Source organism: Sorghum bicolor, chromosome 2, assembly GCF_000003195.3.
Source record: "Sorghum bicolor cultivar BTx623 chromosome 2, Sorghum_bicolor_NCBIv3, whole genome shotgun sequence".
Lineage (NCBI taxonomy): Eukaryota > Viridiplantae > Streptophyta > Magnoliopsida > Poales > Poaceae > Sorghum > Sorghum bicolor.
In genome coordinates, this window is record NC_012871.2 from 18,772,629 (window position 1) to 18,795,195 (window position 22,567).

General features: G+C 41.9%; 4 protein-coding genes and 1 long non-coding RNA gene across 9 annotated transcripts; all 5 read right to left on the bottom strand.

The window, feature by feature from the left end:
* Positions 1,972–4,883, bottom strand: LOC8061671 (28 kDa ribonucleoprotein, chloroplastic). The gene is made up of 4 exons (XM_002461921.2): positions 4,334–4,883; positions 3,539–3,640; positions 2,491–2,772; positions 1,972–2,317 (listed from the first exon to the last, which is right to left on the bottom strand). The coding sequence occupies exons 1-4, from the start codon at positions 4,769–4,771 to the stop codon at positions 2,255–2,257; spliced, it is 885 nt and encodes a 294-aa protein (XP_002461966.1). The 5' UTR covers positions 4,772–4,883; the 3' UTR covers positions 1,972–2,254.
* On the bottom strand, positions 6,458–9,471 carry LOC8061672 (E3 ubiquitin-protein ligase RGLG1). Of its 3 annotated transcripts, none has more exons than XM_021454022.1 (10): positions 9,034–9,471; positions 8,831–8,915; positions 8,548–8,688; positions 8,291–8,404; positions 8,103–8,200; positions 7,740–7,840; positions 7,523–7,622; positions 7,301–7,425; positions 7,132–7,217; positions 6,458–6,657 (listed from the first exon to the last, which is right to left on the bottom strand). In XM_021454022.1, the coding sequence occupies exons 1-9, from the start codon at positions 9,157–9,159 to the stop codon at positions 7,166–7,168; spliced, it is 942 nt and encodes a 313-aa protein (XP_021309697.1). In that variant the 5' UTR covers positions 9,160–9,471; the 3' UTR covers positions 6,458–6,657; positions 7,132–7,165. The 3 variants fall into 3 exon arrangements, with proteins under 3 accessions (XP_021309697.1, XP_021309696.1, XP_002461967.1); XM_021454021.1 differs by having other exon boundaries at positions 6,458–6,678; XM_002461922.2 differs by having other exon boundaries at positions 6,458–6,662; positions 9,034–9,470.
* Positions 10,056–14,013, bottom strand: LOC8061673 (uncharacterized protein At3g49055). Its single transcript, XM_021454020.1, has 5 exons — positions 12,609–14,013; positions 12,442–12,518; positions 11,977–12,088; positions 11,753–11,869; positions 10,056–10,668 (listed from the first exon to the last, which is right to left on the bottom strand). Exons 1-5 carry the CDS (start codon positions 13,875–13,877, stop codon positions 10,318–10,320), a joined length of 1,926 nt encoding a protein of 641 aa, XP_021309695.1. The 5' UTR covers positions 13,878–14,013; the 3' UTR covers positions 10,056–10,317.
* Positions 14,640–19,586, bottom strand: LOC110432860 (serine/threonine-protein kinase AFC2-like). 3 transcript variants are annotated; one of them, XM_021453852.1, is made up of 12 exons: positions 19,347–19,586; positions 18,237–18,429; positions 17,711–17,737; positions 17,230–17,383; positions 17,048–17,096; positions 16,842–16,956; positions 16,395–16,486; positions 15,917–16,052; positions 15,759–15,823; positions 15,578–15,675; positions 15,388–15,490; positions 14,640–15,197 (listed from the first exon to the last, which is right to left on the bottom strand). In XM_021453852.1, the coding sequence occupies exons 1-12, from the start codon at positions 19,440–19,442 to the stop codon at positions 15,051–15,053; spliced, it is 1,275 nt and encodes a 424-aa protein (XP_021309527.1). In that variant the 5' UTR covers positions 19,443–19,586; the 3' UTR covers positions 14,640–15,050. The 3 variants fall into 3 exon arrangements, with proteins under 3 accessions (XP_021309527.1, XP_021309529.1, XP_021309530.1); XM_021453854.1 differs by lacking the exon at positions 18,237–18,429 and having other exon boundaries at positions 14,687–15,197; positions 19,347–19,580; XM_021453855.1 differs by lacking the exons at positions 16,842–16,956; positions 17,048–17,096; positions 17,711–17,737; positions 18,237–18,429; positions 19,347–19,586 and having other exon boundaries at positions 14,687–15,197; positions 17,230–17,353.
* Positions 19,803–20,311, bottom strand: LOC110432383. The gene is made up of 3 exons (XR_002449822.1): positions 20,280–20,311; positions 20,126–20,198; positions 19,803–20,014 (listed from the first exon to the last, which is right to left on the bottom strand). It is a non-coding gene; the product is annotated as an uncharacterized LOC110432383 (long non-coding RNA).

Sequence of the window (22,567 nt, forward strand, 5' to 3'; positions counted from 1 at the left end):
GAAGCCGCGCATGTGAGTATGTGACTGTAATAGCTGAAATAACTCTTAAATGGAAAGCAAAGCACACTAAAAAAACAAAAGGTAGACACAAATAGGTGTCACCTTGAGAGCAACTCTAACGGTTTTATATTTTTTATTTGGCAAAACATTGAGTTTTCAAATCACAAATAAATATGGCAAAGCTAAAAAGAGTCTATCTCCAACTGTTCCCCATAATTTTTTTCCAAAAAATAATATCATGGACCCACTTGTTGCCCGCGCTTTTTTTCCTCGCGCGCCGCCGCCAGTTCACGTGGTTTTTCTTTTCCTTCGTCGCTAGGTCACGCTATTCCTCGTCGCCGCCATCCGCGCGATATTGCTGGTCGCCAAGACGTCCACGAAGAGTTGGTCATCGACGATTGCATCCAGCTGGCATTGGATGGTGGGCCACGGCGATGCCACGGAGCAATCGGTGAGAACTCCAATGGTGGCGTGCGGGAGAAGGATTAGGTGCGCGAGAGAAGGATAAACGCATGGGAGGAGTCTCTCCGTCACGTAAAAACACCAATGTCAAGTCTCGCGGACTTTTGCATATATGCACAGTTTGACCCTCTATTTGCCAAGTTGCCATTTTTGCCAAAGGCAATTGCCAAACCATTGGAGAGTAACTTTGGGCTTTTTTCTAAAAAAAACAAGAATGCCTAACTTAATTGCAAAACCGTTGGAGTTGCTCAGAGAAAGAACTCACCTTTGTGGGTGTCTTACACTACTATAAAAAACTTCTTTAACAATTGAGGTATTTTTTAGATGTAGATTAATAAAAATTTTGTCTCTAAAATAGTTTTTTAAAATGAGCTATCTTTAGAAATCCATTTTTTTGAGGCAACTGATGTCTTTAGCCATTTCGAAACATGCCTTATCTTTAGAGGTAGCTGGATCTAGAAAAACTTTAAAAAATTAATTTGTAAAGACAGTTGAATTTGAATCTAGAGTCATCTCTATAATCGATTTGTAGAGATAGCCGGATACAATCATCTCTACAAATTTATATGTAGAGCTGATGAATCTAGAACTCTTTCTGAAAAAAAAAGTTGTAACATAGTAAAAATTCATAATTTTTTTCTTTGAAAGAAGCCAAATGAAGACAAACTTTATATCAAAGTCATTTATCTTAAGAAAAGACACAAATTTGTTGATACTATTTTTTTATATTCCTAGTTAAATAAAAAAAATTAACTTATCAAGAAGCGAGATTTGCATTGTATCTATTTCGAGTACGGAGGTAGTATTAAATGTCAGTAGGGATGTTTCGTTGTAAATGCCGTATATCATCAGGCCATTGGCTAGCTTCCTCTGGTCCATGTGTCATTGAGGACGTTCCATGGTTCCCAAATAGTTAGTCTAAGACCAGTCTCAATGGCCTGTTTCAATGCATTGTTTTCAAAACAAATCCGCTGATAGAGTATCAATAAAACGAATAATGAAACAACCTCCACAATGCATGAGTTTCACTTTGACGTTTCCTAGGCTGGGCAAAACGTTTAATTACTGCAAAATGATTGGAGCACATACAAGATGGTGAAACAATTTAGCTCTCAGTGGAGATTTCATCCTGTTTCACCGTGTGGGAAACAACGCCCGCGGGGTTTCACCATGGTGAAACTACTTCCTTCTCTCTCCTCTTCGTTTCATGCAAAAAGTACAGTTTTGCTGACATGGCGCTCTAATAAATGTGCATGACATCCTAGTGAAACACCCACTGAGAAAAAATTATATTCGCTATCGAAGAAGAAAGATCAAATAACTATCGATTCTCAGTCTCTTAAAAACTTCTCTCATGTAACTCTCTCCTACAATGTTTTTATTTTTATTTTTATGACTCATCTAGCTATTCTGAGGACGCCCTGCTACGTGTTTGCATGTTTTGGGGTCACCACCGGCTGGCAGCTACAACTGTATGTTTCGTGAACATGATCTCGCCCAGAAAGCAGAAGAGCCAAACTGCTCATACACAGTATTTTCCATGAACAGATGTTAGACAAAATTTCGAATTGCATCGACAAATTGGGCTAGGTGCACCATAACAGTAGCCTACAATACATCAACTTTTGAACAGAAGAAATACATAACAAAATAGTAGTGAACTGTTCCCTCTTCACGGTGGGACGATAGAGCTCAGCAAAACAAGAAAAGAGAATGGAGGGTCTAAACCAGTATCAGACCATGCTATGATGCTCCTACCGAACAAGCCTGCAGTCCACCCCATACAGTCTCCTTAGAAACTTCGCCGCGGTCGCTCCTCTGCAACATTCACACGCAAGGCACGGCCATCCAAACTCTGTAGAATCCAGAATAAGAAGTTATATTTTTGGTGTAAGAAAAGCTTTAATTTATTGGTCATGGTATAGGAAAAGGAAAAGGACAGAATCACTCCACATCTTCGCTGTGATATTGATTATCAGTACGACCAAAGTTACTGTGGTTATGCAAATGGCAGGAATCAAGACTGACCTGTCCATCAAGGGCAGCAATAGCATCATCCAATTCGTCCTGTGTTGCCATAGTTACAAAACCAAATCCCCGCGAACGCCCAGTTTCTCGGTCATAGACAACTCTGGCATCAACTACTTTACCATGCTCGCTGAACATTTGCACCAATTTAGAATCATCCACTTGCCAAGGCAGGTTGCCAACATAAATCCTGAGAGAAGGCCCAGATTGTCTGGGAGGTCTGTCCACACGAGAGCCTCTAGGAGCTGCTTTATTTACAGTCAGAAGCCTTCCATTGACATCCTGTCCACATAAACATGTAATCAGCTTTGTTGCAAGTGAAGGAATCCATATAAGGTAGAATCAAGGAAATCTCACTATATATGTAACTGTTCTTACTAATGTAGAAATGGATTCCTTCACAAGAGCACACATAGCGTATAGATGAAGTAAATTTGTATAAAGTACTGAAGTTCACTTACAACAAAGTGTTCACTTGAACAGTACAAACACTAAAATTTATGTCCAAAACCATAGGGGGCGCCAATAGCACTTCTCTAGCTCCTCATTCAAGCCATTGGAAACCTAAGAAAAGATTCTTACGTTTGGCTCAAGTTGAAGCTTCTATGCTATAAACATTGAAAACTATATTTTCCAACACGAGTCACTGGTCGCAAGCGCAGCTGTTGGAAGACTGGAAACAGTTGGAGAAAGTGCTGACTTTTCTCTTATGACTTGTAGGTCCTACAAGAGGGTAGCTAGCACATTGCACAAATTTTGACTAAGGATGAATTTGTTAGTGTGTCAGTTCTAGCCTCCCAAACCGCTCATGCCCTAAGAATGAGAACAGCTTTTTTTTTTAGGAAGAGAATGAGAACAGTATACATGAGCTGAAGCACATTCATATGGGGGGTCAGCATTCCATGCATAACGCAAGTGTGCAAATTAGTAGCTCGCCATAGTTAAATGAGTTGCAGATGGCATAAGCAAACAGGCCATCTTAACCATAACTAAACCCAAAATCTATCAAAAACAAAAATAGCTCCAAAAAGTCATCAAATACACTCACATAGCGATGCAACATCTCCACAGCCTTGTCAGCCTCCTCGACAGTGCTCATAGTGACAAACCCAAATCCGCGACTTCTGTCTGTTTCTCTGTTGTAAATGACCTGCACAGTGACAAAGTTCATTTAAGAACAAATGAGCAAGCTCCATTTTTCAATTCAGGGGCAACAGGATCACATACGCATCCCAAAAGAGCAAACAATGTTATCCTTGAACTATCATCTAACTATATCACTAAAATGCTGACCACTCGGACATAAAAAACTGGCAAACATTCGCTAGGAAGCCACCTCAGTAGCATGGAGAGGTAAGTAAAGGGGGGGGGGGGGGGGGGGGGGCATTCTTTATAAACAAATATATATGTGCAGTGCCCTTGGATGAAAATTTGTGTTGAAAGCAACGCAATATTGAGAATCCACCCTTATGTTTAACACAGTGTAACAGGAGTTAATCGATCACTAAGTTAAGATGTAATTCTGATAAGAACTTGTAATCGCAGCACCTCATCACACAATAAGCATATCTCATTGCAAAATGTGCAGGAATAAGTTCACAAATAAGGCAACTAACTATAGCAGCTGCACCCTTGCAACTTCAAGCGCGCATTTACCACTCACCGCACAAAGAAAATGCAGAAGAAACGCAGAACTGACTACAGTGCGTTGCCACTACAGTGGCCGCGGTGCAGTAAAAGTTGAGGCAAATTTTCCGTGGTAGCGACTAGCGCTGAAGATGCTCTAAGGAAAAGTAGGATAAGGAGGAAGCAGCAGCGACTAGCGTTGAAGAGACGACGTCACCTCTGCGACCTCGACGACGCCGGCCTGCTCGAAGAGCTGCGCGAGGCGCTCGCTGTCGACGTCATAGGGTAGGTTGCCGACGTAGACCTTGGCCTCCTCGGGCGGCTCGACATACTCCCCGACCTCCTCGTCCTCGACGGCGGCAGAGGCCTCTACGGCATCGTCCTCCGCCCCCTCATCCTCCTCCGTGGCGAACGCCTCCTCCTCCTCCTGCTCCGACTCGGCCGGCTCCGCGTAGTCAACCCCGACGGAGTCGGAGGCGGAGGCGGCTAGTGGGGCGAGCGGCAGGCGGCGTGCGGAGCGGAGGCGGAGCAGGCGTCGGGGCAGCGCCGGCGCGAGGAGGACGAGGAAGGGAGAGGAAGGGGCGGGGGCGGGGCTGGGCTTGGGGAGGGAGGCGGCAGCGAGGGCGCGGAGGGACACCGCGAGGGAGGAGGCCATAGTGGCGCCGGCGCGGGGTGGAGGGAGGGAGGAGAGGAGAAGGGGATAAGAGGGGGAGGGAGGAGCAAAGCCGCGACCGCGAGAGGATTTTGGGTGGACGGACAGTGGAATAATGAACGAGGAATTGCTCGAGTCGAGGGGCCGACAGGATATTTTTTTGGGGGGCCTCCCCTCGTTTCGCTGACAAAGATGGGCTGTGCTCTCCTGTGATATGGGCTGGGCCGTTATCGGTGTAGAGAAAATTCTGAAGTTATTTGCATTTGTATTGATCGAAATCAAAGTTAGATGAATCAGACTAGTGTAGAAGGTTGTTTGGATATAGGAATAAGTCAATAATAAACAGGTTTTATATGGAGGTTTAGATAAACAAGTTTTAAGTTGTTATTCAGTTTTTTTGTGGGAATGAAGTTGTTATTGTTTAGATCCTGTATTAAAGTAACGATCTAAAAAAATATTATATTGTTTGGCTAATAAATGCACCCTAAAAACCTCTGAAATGCATATAGCTACGAGGAAAAATTGCACTTACTCCGTTCAAAAGAATATAATTCTCGCTAAACCTGAGCAAAATACTCGACACCTATTACTCTACCCGAATTATCCGAATCCGGATCCGAATTACCCGAACCCAAGGTCTTCAATCCTAATTTCGGATAACGATTTTGATTACCCAAATTAATTTGGATAATTCGAGTAATATCCTCTGGTACCCAAACTACCCAAACATTTATCTATGTCTTTTGTATTTATCATGTGTTGTTCGTTAAACATTAGAACTTATCAATTTATTAGAATATAATTCTCTTTATTTGAACAAGTGACCATAATATATTATACTCTATAAAATACTATTGAAATTCTATAAAAAATGCTACTGAAATTATATATAAATTACTATTAAAATTTTGTGTAGTTTGTTGTTTTCTAGAAATTCGGGTAAATCAGGAATACCCGAATTATTGATACCCAAAATCACGGTAGTATTTTTTTGAGATTAATGTCGGGTAGCAATTTTCATTACCTGAATTTTGGATTACTCGACCCAAAAAATCAGATAACCCAAACTCCCAGGCTTAATTCTCGCTTTTCGTGAAGTCAAACCATTTGAACTTTGACTGAATTTATATAAAAAAATAGCTAACATTCATGATAAAAAGACAAGTACCGTTATATTAGTTATAGAATATTTTCATAGTAAATTTATTTAGAGATATAAATATTAATACTATTTACTATAAGCTTGATCAAACTTAGATATTTGACCGACATGCTTCCCATAATTGCGTTCTTTTGTAGACAGAGTTAGTAGTTTGTTGAGAATGTGGATAGAGATACAGAGTATGTTTATAGAGATAAGATTTGCGTGCCTTGCGTTCATAGTCATAGGGCCTTGTGAGTGTTTGTGTAATCGCAAAAAAAAAGATACCTTATTTGTGAAAAATAGGTAAAATTCGTTTTCCACAAAGTCCATAATATGAGCCTTAGATGAATTCATTTTTCTGAAAGTTGGTTTTATCCTTTATCAACCAAACAAGATTATTAGGCTGTTGTGGTGGCCTCATCGTGTTTAACAAAATCTTGTTGTGTTGATAAAACTAAATATCCAAATGACTCATTAGGATAAAACTAAAGCGACTCATATATTATTATATTATATTATTATAAAATGAAGGAGTAGAACAGTGCAGATGCCAACGTAGTTACATCATGATCAATAGAAGAATTCAAGAATATTTGTGTTAATATATACAGTCACGGCGAAAATTAAAGGTTTCATAGCTGCCTATCCGCAATTCTGAGCTGTGAGTTGGCTGAAATCCAAGCGGTAGTAGCATGGCAGACTGCACACCGTAGACCTGCTACTCCCCTTCTGTTTGGCGATGCACCTGCGCTGCACGCATCAGAAACTAAGTTCCATCAGTTAACTACTCGTACCTGATACTAGAGTTTAGCAGCGAGACTGCTCCAGTTCAGATCCCTCTTATAATTCAGCAGTAAAGAGTCTAAAGCGAGGTATGTCAGCATCAAAATGACACTGGGCTGGAAGTTAATTCCTAAGATTAAGCTCCTTCTGATTTTTTTGCAGTGAAACAAAGCACTGAAAATGGTAGCAAGACTAGAAGAAACACATGCTGCCTACCGAGACAGGCAATTCTACTCTTTTTTTCAGTACAATTCTACTTCTACCCTCTCTATTTCTACGAGGCATTTCTGCTTTTCTCATGGCAATGGCAACATATCACCTAGAATGGTAGTCAAGTGACACTAGAAGCAGCATAGATCAATTCTGCTTCCTGTAATGTGCACAAGTTACTCCCAAGTTTTATTTCCAGCCTCAAGTGTGCAATTTGGTAACCTACCTGGGAATTTGCTGTCAACATATGGCTCACAGGCTCAGCAAGGTGGGGGCAAAGTTGTTGTTCTAGGCGCCCTTGTCATCAGCTCACTGAAGAAAACGCCAGTGAAATAATCAAATTCCATAACAACAAGCAACTCTAATAGCAGAACAACATCTAAACGCATCTACACCTAATGTTCTGGCTGATTATCGCATCATGCTGGGCTGGTATCTTCATCAGCGCCTCCAACGTGAATTCATCCTCCTTGTCGCCTTCTGACATTTCCCTGGACATAATTTCGGTGAAATCCACAAACTGCAAGGAACACGCACAGGCACAAAAGGAGGATGTTATCAAATTAAGCACATGACTGAAACATCCTCTTCTTGAAACTATCGTGATTGGCACACACCTGAAAGTTATCAAACCGCCGCCGGTTATCGTTGCAGTGTATCAGATCATCCCATGGTCCATCGCCTACTCCAACAAGCACAATCGAAAGAGGGAAATCACTGCAGAGAGCAATAAATGCATCAGGTTTCTTTTCAGAAAACTAAGAACAAGTTGCTTTGTCAGAATCTGCATATGAATAGCATTAGTTTGGCTTCGTATCCTGTTGCCAGTATAACCTGGCATCTATGAGAGCCTGAACAGTCCTTTCTTCTAGGTAGTTTTCTGATCTTGCTTCTTCCGAGTTGTTCGCATAAGGAGCACTAGAAGACGTAGGGACCTGGAGCAATACAAGCAAACAGGGCCTTATTTAAAGCAGAGGATCAATCAGATGTGTAACACTAAGAATTAATCTTGAAGTGAGAATCCTCGTGCTTATGTACATTGTTTAGTTTGTTGTTGCAGCATGAATATTAATGTTTGTTATCTAAAGAAAATATAAAGAGAAAAAAAAAATAGCAAGAGAAAACAGATTAGTGGCACATTAATAATACATCATACCAATCTACAAGTTATTCAATCAACAGAAGAAGAGTTCATACCTGCCCATCAGCTATTATCAGTAGGATGTGATATTGATAGCCGTGGTCGTGAACGACCTTGGTTGCAGTTTCTATGATTGGAGCTAAAGATGTCGGGCCTAGATAAGTAAGGATTCCACATCATTACAACCACGAAGTGCAAGCAAGACGAGTAACTTGAGAAGTGGGAAACAACAAGAAGATGGTACCGGAGAGCCGAACGTGAGGAGCGATCTCTCTGTACCGCTGCAGCGCTTCATTGACACCATTGCATACCCGTCCACCTCGGTAGAAGCTGAAGACGTGTTGATCATGCGTGGATGCTGAAAAAAGATGGGGAAGCAAACGAGCTCGTCACGTCCCTAAGCTAGTGAGGAACCATCATCTTTATGCAGTAAAGACCAAAGGACTCAGTTACTCATTGGTATTGTGGAAACAAAGCTAAGAAGAGCGGCCTAGCTCTTACTGTCACCAAAGCCGAAGCATGGGATCTGATTGTCCTCGTCGAACCCCGATAAGGTTTTGCCGATGATGCTGATGGCTTGCTCGTAAGGGTTAGGAGGCCCTCCCAGGTGATGCAGGCTTCTCCCGTTGAAACAACGTTTGCCTTAATTCCGGTTCATCAATACTACAGTCAGTCATGCACTCGACAAAGAAGTTGATAAATGATAAGCACTAGTGATCCAATGCAACGCTCACTGATCAAACAGTAGTGGTTTATATGATATAGAAAAAAAAAACCTGCTTACCTGTCCATTCGTTGCTCTTGGTGAAATCGACACCGATAATGAGGTTGGAGGACTCGAGACCAGCCAACTGAAGTGCCGCCTTCACCTGGATGTATGTTTCCAGTTTTCCCCAAGAATACGCAGGCGATGTTAAACGACAGTGGCTCAATTCAATCTGAAATGATCAAGGGTAATGATCAAAGTAGAGTTCATCGTATATATACCTGATCTAAGTTGTCGTAGTTTCTGTCAATCTTGGCGTATGGCCGTTGAGCAGGGACGACCCTCTTGTGACGAGTTGTCCAGGCGAAGACGGTCCAGAACAGTAGCAAGAATGTGGAGAAGAACATGACCGGCCTACTAGACCTTCAGCTAGAACGTTGAATCGATGGAGCTCGGCGTGAGGAGCAGGCTTTCACGGTCACACACCGGCCAGTCCGCTCCTTTATATGGGGACGACGAGGGAAACCAAGCACAGCGGCGATTGGCCCGAGAGCCGAGACGAAACTTCATGGCAAAGGACCCAGTGGTGCTGGAGGGGAACGCGGTGGACACGCTGAAACGAGTGAGGCCTCCTCTGGTCATCGCCTCATCGGGAGGTCCGTGTGGTCTGGTGCGGGGCGGTGCCTGCGACGGTGTGATTGGGTCGGATGCCATGCCATGCCACCCAACAGGAGGGAATTAGAAATGAAAGGTAAGTCGTTTATACCTGACAAGGAGCTGGTTGGTGATTAACTAGCCAGCGTCGAAATCAAATCTTGTCCTCAAATGAAACCTCAAGGACAGAAACTCTGGCATCCTTGAATTGGGATAATCTGAATTATATGGTTTAAGATGCAACTCAAAAGCATGATCAAATTTCGTTTGCAGAGAAACATCAACAAGATTTTGTTTGCAAGAAACATCAATACCTGGACGAACAGAAGCAATCCGCGTGCCACGAAACCGACTTGACTTGACTTACCTGCTCAGTGCTCACTCAGTGGAAGACTCAAAATAACTCCATGTGGGCCTAATTATTCTTCTGTGACATCCAACAGCAAGCAGGCCAGCAGCTCAGAAATAGCTCCACTCTTTATTTGTGCGTCAAATTCTCTCCTGTCTATTATTCACACAAATAGGTTCTGAGATATCCAACCACATCTATATCTGTGCACTCAAGTCAACTATCCATCTACAGAAACATAGATTTCCTCTTTACAATGTGTCATGTACCTAGAGTAGCATATGGTTATCACACTGAAGATCAAGTGAGATCTGTTTCATCTTAAAACGGAACAATCTTGTCAAAGAATGGACTTCTCAACATCTTCACTACTATATCCCAAGTGGTACTTTTACAATTACACGGTGCCTTCCAGCACCAGTCAGTTTTCCACAAAACATGCATCAACAAATTGGGAAAACATCTACATAAGAACGCAAACCGAAAACAAAATTCTACTGTCCCACTTCTAGTGAAAAAGCAGGATCTGTATATATCTGCAATCTGTATAAATATGGAGGGCCTATATTATTAGGGGTTCAGATAGCTCCATCTCATTGGACGTTTGATCTGTCTCCACTGGAGGTAACCGCACGTAGTTTAGTCCCAACCACTGCCAAGGCCAGCACATGTACCTATGGCCATTGCGATTTACCGAGTCAATACTATTATCTGATTCTTCGAGCTGTCTGTTAAGCTCCTCCAGCCTCTCTCGTAGTCTGGACGATCGCATATCTGCTAGCTTTAGAGACTTCTCTGCAGCATCACGTGCCGCCATTGCAGCAGCTGCTGTCTCTTCCTTGAACTTCAGCTTGTTTTCTAGCTCCACCATAGCTTGCTTTGCTTCGCCTAACTCCTTGTGAAGGGATGATATCTGTGCAACAAACAAAGCTCTATTAGATTTGGCTCGACTAAACAGACATGAAAGCAATGCTTCACCATAATGAGACAAATCATCCATTTCCTTGCATAAGTTGATCTGTATATGTTTGCTTGAACACAAGTTCCAAAAGCCATGACACTATATCAAGAATAAAATGGCTGTATATAAAGGATCCCTTGCAGATTATTGTAAGATTCACACAGTTGTCATTGACTCATCGCAATGCGTCAGTAATGGGGCTCAGCATCTGCTGCCACCACTGACTGCACAAGGCCTTCCTTATACTTCTACATATCAAGAGGCAAAATTTGTCTACATATATTGATGGGATAACTGCATATGGCATCTAACTTGTTTCACACTGCAATAATTTTCTACATTAAGCTGATAGTACCATATCTAGGAATGCACTTAGGAATACAGAACAGTAATGTCATTAAGTACAGAACTCCAGTTTGCAACAAAAAATGGGCAGAAACAACCTGTTGATGAAGACATTAAAAACAACAGCAAAAACTTGACAAAGATGACATGAAGTACAAAGCAATAACATATGGTTTAGCATATCTAGATTTTATCATTTTCCCTTTTCGATGATAATGTATGCTAAGCACTGCAGTCTTATGCTTGTCTCACACACTCTCTTATTGCTTATTAGTATCCAGAACATGTATGTTCAGGGTAAATTGAAACATAGGAAAATCTACTGAACATCATCTTTATAGGAATAAATCTGTTAAATATTATTCTCATGGATTGTAGTTATGCTATTCTAGGTGTTGCAAGCAAGCCTGTAATCTTTTGTGCTTTCTTATATTTGTGTAGGAGCTCACTGTTAATAAATCAAAAATATATAAGTTGCAAAGCTGATTTTGGCAGTCTAAGCATATGGGATAAGCTAACTGTTCTAAAAGTTACCCCAAATTTCCAAAAGATATCATTCTATCAGATAACCATGTTGGAAAGGTGACAAACATGATAGAATCACCAGATTCTAAGAGTAACCCCAACCTCCCGAGAAAGCACAAAAATGGCACTGAAAGCATGGAGAATAAGAACTATATGGTTAAAACACCTGAGTTTGGAACTCTTCCTCAATTGATCTACCAGCTTCAGCTTCCTCCTCTGCTGCCATCTTCCACCGTTTAATCTCCTCTTCAGCAGCTGTCACGTCCATCATCAGACCCTCAACCTGAAATAAGTGCATCAAAATGCAGTTACCAATTGATCATTGATCATAATCTTAAAGAGGCATAAGTAGTGTACTAGACATCAAACTAGACATGGGGGAGAAATTACGCTTTCATTTGCCACCCTTTCCTTCTCTTCAAGATGCTTTATTTGCTTTCTTAGCTGACCAATCTCCTTTTCTTGCCCTTCTAGCCTTGTTCTAAGTAAACCAGACTCCGCCCTTAAAGCCAGCAAATTACATAGATGATCAGGAGGAAGCAATTTACAATGGTTCAAATATCCACAACATGAGATAGCAACACAGCAATATGAATATGTTTTTCTTTCGTTGCAAAGAAAATCACTAAGCATGTCCTAGAAACCATATGGTCAGTTTACACAACCTATACAACTGCTCTCCCAAGTTCATTAAGTGATTCTATGTTCAAGAGGCAGAGAAAACAAGAACTTGAAACAGGGGATTTCTCTAACCCCTAAAACTAGGTCTCATCTGAAGACACTCTTGGTTATGCAAGATATGAACTTCACATATCACAAATCATAGAATCAAAACTCTTCTGTCACAGTAACTACCTTAGTGCTTCGACAAGATGTTGGAGCTCAACAATCTTGACCTGAGACTCCTTCATGGTATTCTCGAGAGCCCCTGCCTGCAATGTTGATTGCATAACAAACAACTTAGGCACTATACAGGTTCAGGAGCGAGCAATTCCATGTATGGTAACATCAATTGAACTTACCAGGGTATAGACCTCATCCTTCTGCAGACTCCCTGGCCTGTGCTCCTTTCTCTCGTCAAGTCCAATCTCAATGCCAGCTTCCCTAAGTCCATCCTCTGCAACCTTTAACACCTCACTGGTGGTCGCCTGCAGCGCGCTCCGGAGCAGCACACCAATGTGCTCCTTCTCTTTAATCAGTTCACCCACCCTGTCCTCCAAACGCCTCATCTTGCTCTCCTTGTCATCGATACAAGCCCCGACCTTCTCCAGGGCCATTGCCGCAAGCTCATATGCCAATTTCGTGCCTTCCAGAGACACCTTGAGGCTCTCCTCGACGTCAGTCTCCTTCCAGACAAAAACCGAGTCCGACAGGGCACTGGCAGCTTCGGCATCGACCAGCTTGACCACCTCCCGCATCTCGTGGTACAGCTTGGAGGTGCATCCGATCTGCTCCGCGAGCACGGGCCTCTGCGCGTCGAGCTTCCCCTCGAGAGCGGTGATTTTGTCACGGAGCTCGGAGATCTCGGCTTCCCGCTGGGAGAGGGACTTGGAGAGGGATTCGCCCTCGGCAGACCTGGACGCGAGCGACGCCTCGAGCTCAGAGACCTCGATGGCGATCTGGTAGTTGCGGTGTTCCATCTGCTCCCGTGCGCGATCGCGGTCGCGGTTAGCGGCGTCGATCTGGGCGAGGAGGTCGTCGACGATGTCGTTGGCGCGCTTGAGGACGCCGTACGCGAGCGCCGGGAGGCCGGAGGAGTACTTCTGGGAGGTCGGGAGCGGCGCGGCGGGGGCCGAGGAAGGGGAGGCCTTGGCGGAGATCCTCTCGAAGCCTGAGGAGAGCATGGAGGAGGCGGTGGTGGCCTCGGCCTGGAGCGCGGCGAGGGACCGCGCGGAGGCGGCGGATTCCGCCTGGAGCGCAGCGAGCGACCGCGCGGAGGCGGCGGCCTCGGCCTGGAGCGCGGCGACGGACCGCGCGGAGGCCGCGGCCTCGGCGGTGAGTTCATCCCGCTTGCGGAGCACGTCCTGCGCGAAGGCCTTGAAGCGGGCGACGCGGGACTCGGCCTCCGCGAGGGAGGCCTCGGCCACGCGGCGGAGGCGGCGCTCCTCCTCGAGCTCCGCGGCCAGGTCGAGCAGCCGCTGCTGCTGCTGCTGCGCCTGGGCATCGGACTGTGGCTGGGGTTGTTGGGCTTGCGGTAGGGTTTTGTGGGAGGAGGCGGAAGAGGTGGAGGGGGGTGGGAGGGGGTCCTCGTCGACGTCGGAGAGGACGGCGGCGTCTTCGTCGTCGGCCATGGCGTCGGAATTGGGTTGGCCGGCTTTGGGCCTTGGCGGTGGTGCTGGGGTGGGTGTCCCTCGGTCGTCGCGTGGACGGGAGGGTGTCCTCCTTGCGGCGTCGCCGGGTCGGTGTATTCTATTGGGCGCGAGCCGGGCACGGCAGGGTGGGCTGACCTGATTAGTTGCCCGCGTCGATTTTTTTTAATTAATTAAAGGCCTTGTTTAGTTTCCCAAAAATTTTACAAAATTTTTCAGATTTTTCGTCACATCGAATCTTTAGACGTATGCATAAAGTATTAAATATAAATGAAAATAAAAACTAATTACACAGTTTGGTCGGAATTGACGAGACGAATATTTTGAGCCTAGTTAGTCTCTAATTGGACAATATTTGTCAAATATAAACGAAAGTGTTAATATTCATATTTTACAAAAAAATTTGGAACTAAACAAGGGCTTTCTCTGAACACAAGGACGAACTGCTCTGTTTGGACTCCTTCTGGAAAGATGACTAGTGGCACGGCGGCGAGTTGGCCGGACCCGCCATCTCGATGCGTGCTGCTCCTTTCATTTTCTATGGACAGGTCGGTGAGGTCGCCGGCGACGGGAAAGAAAGGAGAAACAATGGCAAGATAAACTAGAAATCTTCATCCTATGTTTTCTTTCTTTCTTTGGAAGTAAACGGAATATTCGTCTTCTATTTTCTTTCTTCGGTATATATTTATTATATACTCTGATGCTTCAGGAACTCCGCAAAAGTGCCAAAACGCATCAGCAACATTCACAAAAACAAATTTCATTTCGTCCGCGATGCATATGCTCATTGCTTAACGAAACTGGTGTTGTACGAACTTGCACTTTACAAAGAAAAAATTGTACCAGTTGATTAAATTACACTTGCATTGGTATCCAACTGCAATCTTCACACACACACACACACACACACACACACATATACCAGACCGGCTCCTTGTGATCTGCTACAATCTATGTAGGTACAACCGCGGAGGCAGGACAATGGGTTCAGTTACAAATCAGTCAGTCACAACATATAAAGCGACCACGTCTACCAGCACAAGGCTGTATGCCTGTATCTCTTGCCTCTAAATCCTCAGAGCTCACCAATTGTCTCTGGATTTTGTCAGTTCTCTGTCAGATAAATGTGCCATAGCATCATCTGAGATGTCGTGGCTATTGGTTTTTGCCGTGTCTGGTAAAGAAGACATGACTCAACGCTTCTTGAGCAGTCAACCTTGCCGAGGGCTCATAGGCTAGGAGGCGCTTCAGAAGGTCAATGAAGTCCCCAGCAGAGTGATCCACATGCTGCATCACCAGGTTCTGGATCAGAAACAAGGGAGCACTGTTAGAGCGACAGATAAACAAATTCAGAAGATAGTAATACCAAGCCAAGGAGGGGACATTTGAGTGCCTTACTGCCATTGTTTGTAATAGCAAGGTGAGAAAGAAAATTGAAAACACTGGAGGAAGAACCAATCAGCCAAGCATCAAGGAGCCTTGTCACATTTACCTGAAGGCGAGGCAGTTTGAGAACAGCTCTAATGCTCTCTTTTGTTGCTGCTCCTTCTGGCCAGTTCAATCTTCCTCTTCTGACGTACTTCTCTGCATGCTGGCTGAGTTTACAGAAGGCAAACGACTAGAATTAGTCTCAGAAAGGCAGCATTACGTACAAAAATGCCAACACGTAACAAAAACCATACTCGGCTCTTTCCAGCATGTGCCGTGGAAGAGGACCTAGAACTCTCTCCATCATTGCAAGGTGTTCCAAGTTCTCGTGAGTCTGGAACAGTGTCTCACCCTATAAAATGAGGCAAATGATTTAATCAGACATGCACCTTTTCGATATCAACAGCCAAAATCAGAGAACAGAGAAATACGTACCGAGCAAAGCTCAACAAGTATACAACCAACACTCCAGATATCACACGGATAGCTCCACCCATGCCCTTACAACAGCAACACAAATATTAAGCTACTGAGCTCCACAAGTAATGAAAAGGACGTGTGCAATTAGGCAGCAGCTACAGTCAAGTTCATACCCAAAATAACTTCAGGGGCTCGATAGTGCCTGGTAGATACAATGTAACTGCGATCCTGGTGATGATATGCTGCGCTTCCAAAGTCAATCAACTTAACGGCACTTGATTTTGGCAGTTTCCTTGAGAATGATCCATCCTAGATTGAAAATTCGTAGTTAAGATAACTAGTGAAGCAGACAGTAGTTCAAGAAAAATTACAGTAAACAAGAGATAAAACTGAAGAGTGTTACGGGCTGGGCCTTAGCAGAGACAGCCATAATGGTCCGAGCACACAATCAGCAAAAGCATGCAATTGATCAGATCAAGCTAGTTGGTTTATTAGTTTGCTTCTTAGCTAAGCGATAGACAGTGGATTGTCAGTCAGATGAGATCAAGATTGTTAGCATCATTTGTTAGGGTTAGCTCTATAAAAGTAGAGATGGCACATCACACTGAATCAAGTAAACAAGTTACGCTTAATCATGTAGAGTAAAAGTACCTTGGGATCAGGTAACTTGACATAATCTGAAGAAACAAGGAGGATGTTCTCTGGTTTCAGATCAGTATGAATTAGCTGCAGACGATGCATGACTGCATGGAAATAAAGGCAGATATCAGGATACACCAGGAAAAAAAAAGTGAAACCAAGTTACAAGTATACTGGCATAAAAGATGATGATTCAAAAAGGCAAAGAAAACAATATCAAATTAGCACACAAGTATTTGAAAAATATGAAAATATTTTTCTAAATAAAGGAAGGAAAAATATGAAAAAACACTATCCATTGTATTCCAAATGTGTTATAAAATTTTGATGTTGATGAAATACTCAGTTGAAGTCAAAGAAGAGCAAGACATCAGATGAGGAAAACAAAAAAAAAATAACACTCTTAAATAAAAGAAAATTCAACATATTCAAAGTTTGCAGGGTACTGTCTCTACACACATGCAACAGATTCCAAAAGTTGCACTCCGATCTGGCGAACTAGATCAATTGGGAACGGGCGGAAGCCGGTTTTCTGCAGAAAATCATATAAGCTTGGGCCAAGCTTCTCGCAGACCTGTTCATTCATCGAAACTTATTGATTGATTCGACCCCAATGTCTACATGACAGGTTGGGGAAAATTCTATAAATCAACCATTATACTTACAATACAAATATGGCTACGATAGTCAAACCAGTTCCGTATTTGAACACAGCTGCAAAAAGACTCATAAGGATGTAACTTTCCTCCATTACAGCAGCAACATAGTTTTTAAGAAAGCCCACAATTTAATGCACAGAACTTATTTCTTTGTTTTCATAATGAGGACAAATAAAAGTATAACTTACTGTTTTCCTGCAGCATCATTTCTTGCAAGCTTCTGCAGGACATCAATCTCTATCATTGCTGCATCACTGTATTTCTTTACAGAGCGAACAATTTTAATAGCCACCATCTCTTTGCTTTCTCGGTCCCAGCATTCCAGTACTTGACCAAAAGTACCTAAACAAATAAAAAGATATCAAATATTACAGGAAGTTTTCCTGAGTCACTTGCATCATAAAAATAACATGATCCTTCAATGGTACAGCCGCACAGGTCTCCTGCGTGTCCGAGAATACAGGCACACTTATTTAGTTAATCGGTAGCGTGAGTGGGTGAGTTTTTGTTTGTTTGGGTTGTTCCCCTTTTTCTTTCTTCTTAATATAATCATACACAGCTCTCCTGCGTGTCCGAGAAAAAAAATGGCACAGGTTCTTGAACTCACTAAACTAAAATTGAATAGTCTGTATTTTGCATATGAGTATGTGATGGCAAAGAAATACTAACCTTCACCCATTTTTCTGTATATCTTGTCTGCAAAAAAAAAACATAAAAAATGATATATTAGAATGGTGCCATTCCCACAAGTGCAATAAGTTCAGAACATTTATAGGAATACAAAAGCCGATCACAAAGAGGAAAAAAAAAGGATCTTATGTCAAGATGAAACATAACATCATTGAGAGCTATAAGATAAGTCAACATGGACAACAATGAAAGCCTTGAGCCACAAGTTAGAAACACTAAATAAAACAAGAGCACCCAAGTAATAAAATATTTTTAAAAATGCTATTTGCTTAATGCAATAGTGTATAAGAAATGTCCCAAAATGGTATGAAACTAGGCATGATTGAAAAATAATGAAAAAGTTAAAATGTCGATATCCGTTCAAAAGAAAAAAAAAATGCTAACAATACAAAGAAACCCACAGCTTTTTAAATGAGTACAAGAAAAAAGGAATGTAACTCCTAGATGAATGAACATCACATATCACAGAGATATTACTCCAACAATGATAGTCAAGTGTAATTACAGCGAGAGGTCAAATTCTCTCCAACAGCAAATACGTAATGGCCATCTTTGTCGTCTTCTCTCCAGGGAGGGGAAGCATTTCGAGCCACACCCTTCGGGAGCAGAGACGAACAAGTATGGTCGGAAGGATTTGCTGATAATAGCAGGCTGGCCACATCACCAACTTCTTGCCCACAAAATGTTCCTATCTGAGCCTACACACATCCATCCATCGTTTTTTCATGCAAGAAAAAATATAGACAAATACTTCCATGTGTGATGGTCACAGAGATAACAGAGCCACATAAGAAAAAGGGAACACAGGGGTGAATAAAACAAGGAATAGCATAAGTTATCACAGACATAATACATGAGAGATTATAGCTAAGAACTTGAAAGCATGTAGTTGTAACTGAAGAGAACGTATTGCACATTCTGCCCTTTATTCCATCCATAAATGCTAACAAACTACTTGTATTAAGATGCAAACTTGGTAAGCTGTACTACTTGTATTACTATTCATAAATGCTAACAAGTGGTTCTTATCTGATTGATAAAATCCAGTTAGACCATAATCATGTAGATCAAGCATAATAACAATTGCAACAGAAGGCATTGTTGAATTATGTGAAACATTGTTCCCATTTAAGGTAGAAAGCATATATTTTTATGCTACTAATTCAGGACAAGATATTTTTCCATGAATTAAAGCATAACTTCAAAGGAGTGAAAATCTAATATGTACTGAGCCCAAATTTGCCAGTATTTTTTTTCTGGGAAATTTGCCAGTATGCCAAAACAAACTATATGCAGCTCTAGGCATGCTCTCGAAAAAAAAAACTAAGCATGCTCTAGGTCAGATATAAATCTGGTCAGATTAATCATCCTAAAAGAATTTAGCAGCACCATCGAGATCATTGGCAAACTAGTTTTGCAAGACCACTATAAAATTTCTGTAGATCTGGGCTCTAACACAACACATAAACGACCTAGACCTACAAGATCCATGTATCCGTGAATCATAATAACACATAGCTAACGTACTAGGTGATAGTTTTATGCGGAATCGCCTGCGAACCGTATCCTGAATTACAGCACATCGGAGAGCAGAGAGTCGGTGAGGGGCGTTTACCTCGGCAGCTGGCGCCACGTCCCAGCCAAACCTCGCCCGCTTGCGGGGACGGCCGGTGGCCAGATCGGCCGCGGCGGCAGCGCACTCCGTCGCCATCGCTGTTGCTCGGCTTAGCGCGGAGGAATCGGGGAAACGTCAGGAAGAGGTCGCGAAGGGAGGGGAAAACGCGCGAAGGGAAAGGGGAAAGTGGAGGGGCGTCCGTTGTAAGCGGGGTCGCGTGGGGCGGGGGATCAGGGATGGGTGCGAATCGGATGCGGTAGGCTGGTAGCGTACACGTCTCTTGTGGTTTGACCAAACCAAGGAAAGCACGCGCCGCGCCAGGATTCGTGCTTAATTTTTTTTTTTAACTAGGTAGTGTGCCCGTGCGTTGCTACGGGATAGCTAACATTTTTTATTAAAAATACACGTATCGCACAATAAAATAATAATATTATAATAAAACTTAAATACCAGCTATAAAGTGATATTTATCTTAAAGAAGCAAAGTTTCTAAACTCAAACATAGTCACGGAGAGCATGATGTTATAAGTTCACAAATTCTACTTTATAGACCTTTCGGTGATACGACCAAGATAATGTTTAATATCGGCAGGAAGAAATCTTCGATATCCATTTCTTTCGTGTGCTAGTAAATACACAAATAAGTTTCGCCGCATCTCCATACCATCCTGTCACACATTTGAGTATATGTATATATATATTATTGTGTGTCGCATGGATAATACTACGTTTTTATAAAAAAAACTTGTATAAAAACTGAGACAAACTGTTATACTCACGGTATAAATGTGTGTGGCTTGTGGTCTATTCCATGCAGACATATACTGTAGGACGAGAAATCCACTTAAGTACCTGTATCAAGATTCACGATCAGCAATATATAGAAATAGTTAAACCATATGTATTTGTTATCGTAACCGATGAGTTATTTACCCATCTATGTCCTCTGCAATGTTTTCTGCCCGTTTAAATTTTCATTTGAAAACATCCTCATTCCATCCAGGAATATGTTTATTAACTGCGGCCGTGTAGTTGTAGCTAAATCCAAGAGTGTATTTGGCATACATAAGCGCTGGTGTGTCTTTACACCACTCTTCAAGAGGTCTAGGGTCAATCATGATGAGCATTTTTTCCCGCATATCGAAAACATAAAGCATATATTTTCGAAAGGATAGCCACGCTAAAAGAAACTACAAACACGGTACGATTAGAATAGTTTATAGGGAACAATCAATAAAATGTTGAGCAAAAGACTTACGTATCTGCATTGTGCTAAGTTGTACTTCATATCCTCACATATACCAATCGCAGCAGCCATTTCTGTTGTTTTGTATTTTTTACGATATTCTGACATCTTTGTTAAAGCACACATTCTCTGAAAGCAAAGGATAACGAGAGTCAGTATTAGTATGACTCGAAACAATTAAGACAATATAATATATCACCTAATTTATCCTTTTGAAGTTAGACTCCATGCAAAAATATACTTACACAAAATCTTAAGTCTATGTAATGCTTCATAATATTATTATAATTTTTCATGATATTATACTCTCGAGCCGCCTGAAAACGAACTCCTATTTCGAAACAGTTCTCAGGGATGTCTCGATTGTTCATTAACAACTCTTGCAGATCCTGGACACTTAGAGCAATCATAGAGGGATGAAAACCTTTAACCCAAGGCTTCCTACAAAGCATTAGACATAGATGATTATTTCCTTCATATATGTATCATTAGTAAATGAAGTAATTAAAATAAGCAAGTAGCTTACTTTAAAATCGCTTCATCCTGAATTGCCATGACATAATCACATAGTAACTCAGTCATCTCTTCCTTACTCATTGGCATATCTTTCATGACCTCAAATGCCCAAAACTCATCATCTTCTTGGAGGACATCTACTTGTGAAGATATGTTGTGTGTCTGTAAATGTTGGGTGTCCGTTTGAACCACTGAGCATTCGATTTCCTTAGAATGTTTTCTCTTTTTCGTAGATGCTTGATCAGACATCTTTGGGTTTTCTATTATGGTACAGTCACTTGGAATTCCAATATTTTCATCGCTATCAAGATATGGACAACCCTTTCGTTTATTTAAGTCCGACGATAATAAAATTGCCGCAAGCTTTAGTCTAAACGCTTTCATATCATCCTGCATATTACATAGTATGAACCTAGTTAAATATTAATTACAAACCCACGGCTAGGGTGCTAGATTACCTGATTGAAATTGTCTGATAATTCATTCCCGGTCCAATATTCCATGAAATTTATTAAGAATAATCCGCATGAAAAACTACATATGAACAGAGATTTATATACACATTAGATAAAATGGCAAGTTACAAAATATATGACACCATTATTTCAACATATCCATCTTTTTGTAAGAATTTGTCACGAAAAATCTCCTTCACCGGCCAATCATCAACTTTAACATCACGCCATTTATGCTCTTTCAGGTCTTTCTCCTCATTGAATACGAATTCTATTTGTCTCCTTAATCCAATTAGCTATTTGTTCATAAAAGAAGTATCAATCAATATTTCTAAATCAAAAATATGTACAAATAGCTATGTTCTAAGACACCTACAACTTTTTTCAACTTTTTTCAAGTCATCACGTCCGAACATATCTCCCAAAGAGTCTAGCACCTGGACCTCATGTTTATCCGCGTTTATAACTGCAAGGTACCAGTGTGTATGCGTAACATTTATTGGAAGGAACACCTATAAAATCAAATAATAAACATTTTACCATCCATAACAAAATAATAATAAAAGAACAATAGTTGGTTCACAAAATTAATACCATATCATGGCCCAAGTAAGTTTGCACTCTTTGAACTAAAGCAGGACGATGGCCGCGCTTAGGGTAAATGTCGTCCACGGTCTCATTATTTTCTCCATCACGCTTCATACATGCAGTTAAACATGCAGTTTCAAGATAGACCGTACCTCCTTCCCTCTTTTTTAAACCATCCTGGGCCTTCAACAACTTAACATAAGCATCTATGACCTGCATACATTGAGGCATTAAAGAGAAAGGGCATTGAAGTTGCCAATGTTTGATTTAGAATTATGACTCTCATCTGTTACCTCATCGGACAAGTATTCATGTGGTTGAAAAAGACATTCCATGTGATTTCTCGACACTGGAATGTCATCTATGAGCACAAGCTCCTCCTTCCCAGGATTTGGTGGAATTTTTCTAACATATTC